The sequence below is a fragment of the Ranitomeya variabilis genome, chromosome 2 (assembly GCF_051348905.1).
Source record: "Ranitomeya variabilis isolate aRanVar5 chromosome 2, aRanVar5.hap1, whole genome shotgun sequence".
Lineage (NCBI taxonomy): Eukaryota > Metazoa > Chordata > Amphibia > Anura > Dendrobatidae > Ranitomeya > Ranitomeya variabilis.
In genome coordinates, this window is record NC_135233.1 from 183,926,709 (window position 1) to 183,939,705 (window position 12,997).

Consider the following 12,997-nt stretch of genomic DNA (forward strand, 5'->3'; position numbering starts at 1 on the left):
CTGGAGGTTGTTGGTGGTTAAAGGGGACCTGTCAGCCCCCCAGGCGTTTGTAACTTTAGTCTGCAGTGTGATTCCTATAAGTGTGTCCTAGAAGTGTGAAGATTAATTTTAGAATTAAAACCAGAAGGATGTATACAGACTGTGCCCTGCTATCTGCCACCATCGCACTCTAACCAGCATGTCTATTCTTCCTACAGGTATGTTCATGCACCCGGCTCTCCAGCCTGCTCTCCTGAATGTCTGTCTATGAAGTGCACATAGTACATCACCCAACTTTCCACACAGACTTCCCTCTGCTCCTAGCATTCTCACGGCATGCCTTTCAGCTAACCCCAGCTTACCCTGTGTTATTTATGACCTTGTTTACTCAATGCTTGATTGTATGCATCTGGTCCACCCTTAATTCCCTGACCAAGATGAGCAGAGACCACTCCTCTCTGCTTCACACCTGAATGCACTTAGTTGTACATATATTGCATAGCACACGTCTGCAATGACTTTAGTCTGCTGTGTGATTCCTATAAGTGTGTCCTAGAAGTGTGAAGATTAATTTTAGAAGTAAAATCAGAATTGAAACAGAAGGGAACTGAAGGTAACTGGCCAGTCACTGTAAACAATGTTTCAGTTTGTTTTCACTTTCACCCCTATAATTCTTCACTTTCTGCAAACTCCCCTAATCCCTACTCCTAGTAAAGAACTGTTCATCTCCTCTTCAATCCTCCCATCCATCTCACCTCCCCCTCAGAACTGTTCCTTAACATACAATCCTCTGTCTCTAAGCACAGACAGCCACCTCATGCCCTCTCCTGCTCCCACCTGCTAACACTTTCTCTGCTCCTTCTCACTACTGGTGATATCTCTCCAAACCCTGGTCCTCCTCACCACATCCCACAGTCAGTTCTACCTCCCATCCAAGCTCCAACAGAAATTTCCGTAACCTCTCTAACCTTATACCCATTCGCCCAGCCCCCACTTCCCTAGTAGTACTAACAGGAGCTCTGTGGAACGCTCGCTCTGTCTGCAACAAGCTTTCCTACATCCACGATCTTTTTGTTACTACCAAACTTTCCTTCCTCGCCATCACTGAAACCTGGCTCACCCCTGCAGACACAGCCTCTCCTGCTGCATTTTCGTATGGTGGCTTCCACCTTTCTTACACACCCCGCCCCAGCAGCAAGCATGGCGGAGGAGTTGGTATTCTCCTGTCAGATAACTGCTCCTTCACCCCAATCCCACTGCCACCCTCTGTTACCCTCCCTTCCTTTGAGGTGCACTCTGTGCGCATATATGCCCCCACCAACCTTCAACTGGCTGTCATTTACCGCTCCCCAGGGCCAGCCACCACCTTCTTTGACCACTTCACCACCTGGCTACTTCATTTCCTTTCTGCGGACATCCCCACTATCATCATGGGCGACTTCAACATACCCATTGACACTTCCCTCTCAGCTGCCACTAAACTTCTATCTCTCACTTCCTCCTTCGGCCTCACTCAATGGTCTTCTGCAGCCACTCACAAAGATGGTCACACATTGGACCTCATCTTCACCCGCCTCTGCTCTCTATCTAAGCTCTCTAACTCACCTCTTCCTCTTTCTGACCACAATCTACTCACATTCTCTTCCCTCTCCACTCCTTGTCTACAATCCCCACACCACAAACTTGCACACCCTCGCAGAAATCTTAAACACCTTGATCTACATTCACTCTCTGAATCCCTCCTCCCTCTCACAGACATAAGTTCCCTACACAATGCGGATGACGCTGCCGCTCTATATAACACCACAATAGCTGCAGCTTTGGAATCTCTTGCCCCTCTCACACATACCAAAGCTCGCAAAATCAACAGACAGCCCTGGCACACCAGCCTGACCAAAAAACTGAGGCGAGCTTTCAGGGCTGCAGAGTGGAGATGGAAAAGATCCCACTCCAACGAGCACTTTATCGCATTCAAACAGTCCCTCACTACTTTCAAGACTACACTCGCCACAGCAAAACAAACCTACTTCTCGTCTCTCATATTCTCCCTGTCTCACAACTCTAAACAGTTATTCAACACCTTCAACTCTCTCCTCCATCCCCCAGCACCTCCTCCCTCCCCACTCATCTCAGCTGAAAACTTTGCCTCATTTTTCAAGGAGAAGATTGAGAACATCAGAGACAGTTTTAGTCGACAACCCCCAGAACCCTTCCTCCCAACTACCCAGACCTCCACCTCGAAAACCAACTTCTCTACCATTACAGAAGATCGACTCTCCACTCTACTCTCAAGATCGCATCTCACCACCTGTGCACTTGACCCGATCCCTTCCCACTTCATCCCAAACCTCGCCACAGTCTTCATCCCAACTCTAACCCATCTCTTCAACCTATCACTAACAACTGGCGTTTTCCCCTCAAGCTTTCAACATGCCTCAATCACACCTATCCTCAAAAAGCCCTCTCTTGACCCATCCTCTGTATCTAGCTATCGCCCTATATCACTTCTCTTCTATGCCTCAAAACTACTGGAACAACACATCTATCTTGAACTGTCCTCCCATCTATCTTCCTGCTCCCTGTTCGACCGCTTACAATCAGGCTTCCGGTCACACCACTCCACTGAAACTGCCCTAACTAAGGTCACCAATGACCTATTAACCACCAAGAGCAAGCAACACTACTCTATCCTTCTCCTCCTGGACCTGTCCTCTGCCTTTGACACAGTGGACCATTCCCTATTACTACAGACCCTCTCATCCCTTGGCATCACAGACTTGGCCCTATCCTGGATCTCGTCATACCTAACAGAACGGACATTCAGCGTCTCCCATTCACACACCACCTCCTCACCTCGCCCCCTATCTGTCGGAGTCCCGCAAGGTTCAGTTCTAGGTCCCCTGCTCTTCTCCATTTACACTTTTGGCCTGGGACAGCTCATAGAATCTCATGGCTTTCAGTATCACCTCTATGCTGATGACACACAGATCTACATCTCTGGACCAGATATCACCACCCTACTAACCAGAATCCCTCAATGTCTATCCGTTATTTCATCCTTCTTCTCCGCTAGATTTCTAAAACGCAACATGGACAAAACAGAATTCATTGTCTTTCCCCCATCTCACGCGACCCCCCCAATGAACCTATCTATTACAGTAAACAGCTGCCCACTCTCCTCAGTCCCACAAGCTCGCTGTCCTTTCCACTTCCTGCCGCCTTCAGCTCAAAAATATTTCACGGATCCTTACATTACTAAACCAAGAATCTGCAAAAACCCTAGTCCATGCCCTCATCATCTGCCGCCTCGACTACTGCAACCTCCTGCTCTGTGGCCTCCCCTCTAACACTCTTGCACCCCTCCAATCTATTCTAAACTCTGCCGCCCGACTAATCAACCTGTCCCCCCGCTATTCCCCGGCCTCTCCCCTCTGTCAATCCCTTCACTGGCTCCCTATTACCCAGAGACTCCAGTACAAAAGCCTAGCCATGACATACAAAGTCGTCCATAGCCTGTCTCCTCCATACATCTGTGACCTCGTCTCCCGGTACTTTCCTGCACGCAACCTCCGATCCTCACAAGATCTCCTTCTCTACTCCCCTCTTATCTCCTTTTCCCACAATCCCATACAAGATTTCTCTCGCCCATCACCCCTACTCTGGAACTCTCTACCACAACATATCAGACTCTCACCTACCATCGAATCCTTCAAAAAGAACCTGAAGACCTACCTTTTCCGGCAAGCCTACAACCTGCAGTAACCACCGATCGACCAAACCACTGCACGACCAGCTCTATCCTCACCTACTGTATCCTCACCCATCCCTTGTAGATTGTGAGCCCTCGCGGGCAGGGTCCTCTCTCCTCCTGTGCCAGTTGTGACTTGTATTGTTCAAGATTATTGTACCTGTTTTTATTATGTATACCCCTCCTCACATGTAAAGCGCCATGGAATAAATAGCGCTATATTAATAAATAATAATAATAACTAAAAGAGCCACCTTGTGCAGCACTGATGCTGCATTTTGACAAGGTGGCTCTTTTAGTTCGGGTCCCTGGCACTGCTGAAAGAATCGGTTTTGAAATTTGTTCCTCATACCGTGAAATCGTCCAGGTGCAGGTCTTTCCCCCCGAATCCAGACGCCTTCCAGCCATCAATCATGGCCTCTGCGCGCCGGGCACCGCCTCCTCTTCCTTCATTAGTGTCAATGCTGCACAAGGTGGCTCTTTTAGTTACAAACGCCTGGGGGGGGGGGGGTGACAGGTTCCCTTTAATAGAATTGGCAGTTTGTGGATTTATCTGTGACTGTTGCTAGGTTTTGAGTGTGTGATAATTCCCTTTTATCACGTAGCGTTAGGGACAGAGAAGGAGCCCTTGGTTCTGGGACACCCGACAACAGTCCTGACAGAAAATCCAAGATTCTGATGCACCAGAGAAAATAGGGATAAAACCTAACCTTTATTCCATTATTCCATCCTTAAAAATCACATGGTAAAATACAATTGAGGTAGACGAGTGAAGCATCTTTTTGGCCCAAAAGGGCCGTTTTCAAGCCAGAAGTTCAATTTTTATTGTAACAACGGAATGTTTTATCCCCATTTTCTCTGGTTCCTCTGAATCTTGGATTCTCTCTGAACACATTCTTACAGTAAGGGATATCTGAACTCTTTCTTCTTCCTTCCCCGTAGGACTAATTCACATGTATTTTTCAGGAATGCAAAAAAATAGCAGTGGTGTGAATAGTGTTTTGGATCCCTGTGTCATCAGTGTTTGGTCAGTGGGTCATCATTATTTTTCATGCATGAATAAATAAATTACAAAGTTATTCCTATTCATTTCAATATTTAACATGCACAGAAGACAGATGGTACACTGATGTTTTTCCTGGACCCATTGTCATGGGGTTACCGCAACAGAGAGGAGCCAGAAGACTGCAGCGTCTGATTGCTCCTACTCATGCACTGAATAGAACAATTTCACCTTGTTTTTAAACTATGTACATTTCTTTTGGCAGTACAGGGGTTAATCTACCATGTGCAGAGCTCTGGTAGCTAGGGCTCTCAGCTGATCATGGTTAGCCACTCCTATCCCCTATATAATCTGGGTCCTGACTGACACACACCATCAGAGCTAGCTTTTGCTGCATGGTTGGGAGGATAGTAGTTGGTGTCTATATGAGTAGGTGTTTGGTGGGTTTATATGTGACTGTTGCATGGTTTAGTGAGTGTGATATTCCTCTTTCTTCCCCTACTTTGGTTTTACCCCATCCTCCTAAATCATTAGAATGGAACAGTGGTCTCTGCAGCAGGAAAATGTGCAGCTGCCAGCAAATTCCCTTACTGATAACAATAGATTTACTATTTACTAGGATGACTCCATGATGTAACGACCATGCTCCTTCCAACTGTATTGTGGACAAGATTTTTTTTTTTTAAATATTGTTCACTATGATCCTGGATTTGGCATACTAACACTGATGCAAAATATTGATATGTGAATGAGACCTGAACAGAACATTTTGAAGAGAATAAGGGCTCATTCACACATCAGTTTTTCTTGAATGTGTGCTGTATCTGTGCTTTTCACAGTCTATGGGGTAGTTTACATATCCGACTTTTCATTTTTTCCTAGGACTTAGCAGTCTGCACAAAGCATACTTCTCTGATATACAGTATATCTGACTGTGAATTAAAAGTCACCAATGCAAGTCTATGGACTCATACACTGACCAAATTCTGATGAAACTGATAAAAAACACTGATGTAACTTGTACTGGTTTTTGCATATGATAAAAATCACTGACGTCTGAATGAGACCTAAAAGGGCTTTTAGGTTATGGACATAGTTCCATAATTGGATCTACTCAATTTATTTCAGCAGTGAGGAATGGCAGAACCATTCATTGTTCAGTGTGGACATCATAGGTGTCCATAGGTTTAAGCAGGTACTTAGGGCTCTGACCTTGTTATGGCAGCAGTGACACCCCCAAATCAACTACTTGGAAAGGACTGCAAATTGAAAAAATAGAATTGCTTATTATAAAATCACTAGATGGTGGCCCGATTCTAACGCATCGGGTATTCTAGAATATGTATGTAGTTTATTTATGAAGTTTTCAGAATAATGCAATTTATACACAGGATTCGGCCGGCCGGGCATGACCAATTAGCAAAGCGTGGTTCAAATTCAGCGCCAATTCGCGGCCGGACTGCGCCAGTCGCTGATTGTTCGCGGCCAGCCGGGTGTGACCAATCAGTGAAGCCAGGGCCGGCTCCAGGTTTTTGAGGGCCCCGGGTGAAAGAGTCTAAGTGGGCCCCCCTCTTTAACACATTCCACGATTCATGATGTGCAGATACAGCAGAGAAATATACCACAGCCAAGTAGCATATAACACAGCCCACGTAGCATATAACACAGCCCATGTAGCATATAGCACAGCCACGTAGCATATAGCACAGGTCACGTAGTATGTAGCACAGGCCACGTAGCATATAACACAGCCCATGTAGCATATAACACAGCCCACGTAGCATATAACACAGCCCACGTAGCATATACCACAGCCCATGTAGCATATAGCACAGCCACGTAGCATATAACACAGCCACGTAGTATATAGCACAGCCACGTAGTATATAGCTCCGCCCACATAGTATATAGTACAGCCCATGTAGTATATAGCACAGCCCATGCAGTATATAGCACAGCCCACATAGTGTATAACACAGGCCACGTAGTATATAGCACAGCCCATGTAGTATATAACACAGCCCACACAGTGTATAACAGTCCACGTAGTATATAGCACAGCCCACGCAGTGTATAACACAACCCATGCAGTATATCGCACAGCCCACGTAGTATATAACACAGCCCATGTAGTATATAACACAGGCCACGTAGTATATAACACAGCCCACGTAGTATATAACACAGCCACGTAGTATATAGCACAGCCACGTATATTGCACAGCTACGTAGTATATAGCACAGCCCACGTAGTATATAACACAGCCACATAGTATATAGCACAGCTCAGTGTATAGCCAAGCTCACACAGTATATAACACAGCCACGTAGTATATTGCCCAGCCACGTAATATATTGCACTGCCCACGTAGTATATAGCACAGAGATGCAGTATATAACACAGCTCACAGTATATATAACAGCCCACATATTACTGTATATAGCACAGCGATGTAGTATATAGCACAGCTCATGTAGTATATAACACAGCCCACATAGTATATAAAACAGCCCACGTAGTATATAGCAATATGGGCATCATATCCCTGTTAAAAAAAGAATTAAAATAAAAAATAGTTATATACTCACCTTCCGTCGGCCCCCGGATCCAGGTGAGACATTTAGCGATGCCCCTCGCAACGCTCCGGTCCCAAGAATGCATTGCGGTCTCGCGAGATGGTGACGTAGTGGTCTCTTGCGGTCTCGCGAGATGATGACGTAGCGGTCTCTTGCGGTCTCGCGAGATGATGACGTAGCGGTCTCACGAGACCGCTACGTCATCATCTCGCGAGACAGCAATGCATGGCCCGGAGCGTCGCGAGGAGCGGGAAAGGCACCAGAAGGTGAGTATATAAAGATTTTATATTTTTTTTTATTATTTTTAACATTAGATCTTTTTACTATTGATGCATAGGCAGCGTCAATAGTAAAAAGTTGGTCACACAGGGTTAATAGCAGCGTTAACGGACTGTGTTACACCGCGGCATAGCGCGGTGTAATGCAGCCATTAACCCTGTGTGAGCGCTGACTGGAGGGGGCACTGACAGGGTAGGAAGGGGCAAATTCACGGCTGGACTGCGACCAATCAGCGACGCGGGATTTCCGTAACAGACAGACAAACAGATGGAAGTGCCCCTTAGACGATTATATATATAGATACCTCTTGCAAAGTGTAACACCTTTAAAGGGAACCTGACAGCTGACACATGCTGCCTGAGCTACCGCGTTTCAGAGGAAAACATGCTTTAGTAGCTGCAGGAGACCAAGCCGCTTGGGAGACTAGTCGGACAGGTGGGTCACTGGCAGCTTCTGATTGCCCACAGCCAGTGACTGATAGGTCTCGCCATGGTTGAGACCAAACAACTACAGCCTAATATATGCTGCCCGTGGATGGGGAAGCATGTATCATCTCTCTGGTTGCCTTTAACTCATACTTAATATTAAATATACAGTACACACAAAATATTATACTTCTTTGCATACCCTAAATGGACCACCATCTCCGTCGTCTAGTTCCAGTATGTATCCTTCCACAGGATTATGAGCAAAAGGTGGCATTCTCCAAGCCAGGGTAACGCTATTATTCCGGGTGCAGCACTTCTCCAACTGCAAGAGTGGTACAGGGGGCACTGTAACAGGAACTGATTACAGATTAGTGTAACTCTGCCCTTTCTCCTACAGCATTTGCATGTAGCTATATGGGCATACTTAGTGTGGAGGAAAGAAAAAGAGAATGACATTGAAGGATTTTTTTTGTGCTGTAGATCAGGATTTTGTAATAATGAATAATAATCTCACATGTTCTGCACAGCAAACAAGTTTATACACACATACAGCAATTTCCCTGAAAAGTTGATATTTTTGCCTCAACACTGGTTCAGAATTCAAGTGCAGAATAAGAACCTTTTTTAATTTGTACAATGTACACAGGCTAACACACTAGGGGACTCGCTTATAGGCACATCAGCATTGGCAGGATATCCATACAGTACTAAGATCCATACTTTTAGTCTGTCCAGGGGCAATCTGACTTTGCATCAGTCCTTTCCTATAAACCTAACTACCGTGCAGGTGTGTTTCAAATAGAATTTTGTGATGTAATGAGGCGAGCATCTAGCTGACTCGGCCGTTTAGTATAGGTCCCTTCGGGCCAGAAATGCTGTAAATATTCTTTCAAAATATTCTGGATGGAAAATCCCTGTGCAGGAAATTTTCAACAGCAGTGTTTCCCAACTCCAGTTCTCACGGCTGTCCAACAGACAACCAATTTATCAAAGATTTTACACCATAATTTGAGAGTAAACAGCTTTAAAATGTCTCAAAAGTTTTTTGCAGCATACAAATTTTGCAACATTTGGCGTTTTCATTCCAGCTTTGCCCAGCTCTGCCAAGATGATTGGAGTTGGGGTGGGATATCAGTGTAACATGTGCCTAACATCACAGCTCCTCGCTTTAAAGACGAGCTATTGTGTTCCTTATGCCAGAAATGTTATTCCAGGTCTGGATGTTGGTGTGGATTTAGCTGGAAATACCATCTTGGAACAAACCATTCCAGCCTTCTTATAAGGCTATTTAAGACATCTGTTGATAATTATTGATTTTTACTCCCTAGTTTTTGCAAATCATTTGTTACTTATCAAAAGCTTTTCTATTTTACACCATATATTACATTAAGTCATTTAGGTGAGAGGGCTTGTTTTAAGGCATTCTAGGGAGAGCCGCCGAGGAGTAGAGGTGCCATTATCGATTAGGGTGCCAACCTCCGAGGTTGGTCAGCTTCAGACTTTTAGGACTTTATCTAGGGTCATAAAGGCTTTCTATTGTTTGCCTGGCTCTTATAGCAATATTGTATACTTCTATCTATTTACAGCATTGTGTTACACATGTGGTCAAAATTGTTGGTACCCCTCATTTAATCTCAGAAAAAAGCACAATGGTCACAGAAATAACTTGAATCTGACAAAAGTAATAATAAATAAAAGATCTATCTCTTTCTGCTTGATTGCATTTTCCTCTGAAGTTTCCTATAGACTTCTAAGCTGCGTTTATTATTTGCACCAAGTGTTGTGGACTTGAGTTTCTCTCTGCACCTGTTTGAATCACCATGTGATAATATAGACTTTACCACTTATAAAACTGTGTTCTGTAGTTGTCTTGTTCCACGCAAAGAGTCTCCTGAGTTATCTGTTATGGCCTGGTGGTTACGGAGCAGTACTGAGATGACCTGGTGGGTAAGACCAATCATGGACAAGCTCAGCGGAGGTGGCAGCTCCACCGACAGTGATCACTGTTATGACCTAGTGATTACGGAGCAGAACTGAAATGACCTGATGGGTAAAACAAATAAAGTACAAGCTCTGGGGAGGTGGTAGCTTTACTGACCGCAATCCCTACTCCTAACACCAACACCAGAAATAGCCGTGGAGCGTGCCTATCTCTGCCTAAACGCCTCTTCACAGCCTAAGAACTAGCTACCCCTGAAGATGGAAATGGAAAACTATCTCGCCTCAGAGAAACCCCCAAAGGAAAGATAGCCCCCCACAAATATTGACGGTGAGTGGAGAGGGAAATGACAAACTCAGAAATGAAACTAGATTTAGCAAAGGAGGCCAAAACTATCTAAATAGACAGAGATAGAAAAGGCTACTGTGCGGTCAGTATAAAAACTAAAAGTCCACGCAGAGTTTACAAAAAATAACCTCCACACCGACTCACGGTGTGGAGGAGCAAATCTGCGACCCCAGAGCTTCCAACTAGCCGGAATTATTCATAATGACAAGCTGGACAAAAGAGACATAACTTAAACTGAACAGAAGGTCATAAGCAGGGAAACACCCAAAAACTAGCAGAACTTATCTTAAGCTGAAATGGACTGGCCAACAGAGAACTTCCAGGAAAGGACTGAATCCACAGGAAGAAACATTGACAGCTGGCATCAACTACAGCCTAAAGCCCAGTTAAATAACAAGGCCAGGGCACCGATTAGTGAAAGCAGCTGCTAAGTTCCACTCAAAACCACCAGAGGGAGCCCAAGAGCAGAACTCCCAAAAATACCATTCATGACCACAGGATGGAGCCCAAGAACGGAATTCACAACAGTTATCCCCTATAATTAATACACAGAATTACCATGAGTGATAAACAGTTATGTCCATAAATATTGGGCCAGTTCTTAGATAAGGAATGTTTTATTGTCCTCTGATTGGGGGTCTGGTTCTGTTGTGATGACCCCACATGATCTGAGGGGCAAGTTCCTTAGTTGATGTAAAAAGACATAAATCCATGCGACACATTCATTCCTGCAGTGAGACTGTCAAAGGTCATCATCAGTTTATATTCCCAGACTCTTCTGTCTCTCTTAGATTTGAAGCTACCTTTTAACACAAGTAATTTCATGTCCATAATGTTATGATTTGGGAGACAAAAATTCTTTTAGTCTTTGCCTGATGAAGAGACCTGTGTAGTCTCGAAAGCTTGCAATTTGTTACCATCTTTTCAGTTAGCCATTAAAAGGTATCAACCACTGAGGACTCTCAATGCTAAATATTTTTTTAAATTTACTGTGAGATCCTCATGATAATCTCTAATATCTTATAGGTAGGTCTGATTTTCTAGTCATTCCCCTACTCTGCATCTCCACTATTAGGCTGCAGTCACACTATTAGTATTTGGTCAGTATTTTACATCAGTATTTGGAAGCCAAAACCAGGTGAGGAACAATCAGAGGAACAGTATCATAGAAACACGTCACCACTTCTGGATTTATCACCCACTCCTGGTTTTGGCTTCCAAATACTGATGTAAAATACTGACCAAATACTATAAGGTTGCAGTCACACTATTATTATTTGGTCAGTATTTTACATCAGTATTTGTAGCCAAAACCAGGAGTGGCACAAATATAGGAAAAGTATAATAGAAACATATGCACCACTTCTGCATTTATCACCCACTCCTGGTTTTGGCTTACAAATACTGATGTAAAATACTGACCAAATACTAATTGTGTGACTGCAACCTTATTCAAATGGATTATTCTTTATTAACACTGTTGTTTCTGACTGCTTGGAATGCACCTGTGCAACCTTTTGATGATGTTACGTCTTGGCTAATAATGTATGATGTTTTCTCTGATGATGTCTAGTATTCTGACATTTTGATTATGTTGTATATACTTTGTTTTGTTCTTATATTTTATTTTGCTTGCAGTACATTGCTGAAGGTCTTGATGACTGAAACGTTATCACTACAGTATGTACTCTTATTTTGGATCACATTAAATCTCTTCACCTCAACTATAGCAGCGTGCCAAGTTGTTTACACACGAAAAGCAATGTCTGACTTTCATTTGTTCATTTTCATAGATTTTTTTTATCTATTACTACTTTTGTCAGATTCAAGTTATTTCTGTGACGATTGTGGGTGGGTTTTTCTGTCATTAACCCCTTTACCCCTAAGGGTGGTTTGCATGTTAATGACCGGGCCAATTTTTACAATTCTGACCACTGTCCCTTTATAAGGTTATAACTCTGGAACGCTTCAACGGATCCTGATGATTCTGACTTTGTTTTCTCGTGACATATTGTACTTCATGATAGTGGTAAAATTTCTTCGATAAGACTTGCATTTATTTGTGAAAAAAATGGAAATTTGGCAAAAATTTAGAAAATTTTGCAATTTTCCAACTTTGAATTTTTATGCCCTTAAATCACAGAGATATGTCACACAAAATACTTCATAAGTAACAATTCCCACATGTCTACTTTACATCAGCACAATTTTGGAACCAAATTTTTTTGTTAGGGAGTTATAAGGGTTAAAAGTTGACAAGCAATTTCTCATTTTTACAATACCATTTTTTTTAGGGACCACATCTCATTTGAAGTCATTTTGAGGGGTATATATGATAGAAAATACCCAAGTGTAACACTATTCAAAAACCTGCACCCCTCAAGGTGCTCAAAACCACATTAAAGAAGCTTATTAACCCTTCAGGTGTTTCACAGGAAATTTTGGAATGTTTAAATAAAAATGAACATTTAACTTTTTTTCATACAAAATTTACTTCAGCTCCAATTTGATTTTACCAAGGGTAACAGGAGAAAATGGACCCCAAAAGTTGTTGTACAATTTGTCCTGAGTACGCTGATACCCCATATGAGGGGGTAAACCACTGTTTGGGCACATGGCAGAGCTCAGAAGGGAAGGAGTGCCGTTTGACTTTTCAATACAAAATTGACTGGAATTGAGATGGGACGCCATGTTGC

General features: G+C 43.4%; 1 protein-coding gene across 2 annotated transcripts in view; it reads right to left on the reverse strand.

Annotated features, from left to right (window-relative positions):
- TRIM67 (tripartite motif containing 67) overlaps positions 1–12,997 on the reverse strand; it is a 286,203-nt gene that overhangs the window by 84,786 nt on the left and 188,420 nt on the right. Inside the window, exon 6 of one of the 2 annotated variants that reach the window (XM_077283277.1) lies at positions 8,214–8,359. In XM_077283277.1, coding sequence (XP_077139392.1) covers positions 8,214–8,359 — 146 coding nt within the window. Of the gene's footprint in view, positions 1–8,213; positions 8,372–12,997 lie in introns of both variants that reach the window. The other variant, XM_077283276.1, reaches the window with a different exon arrangement.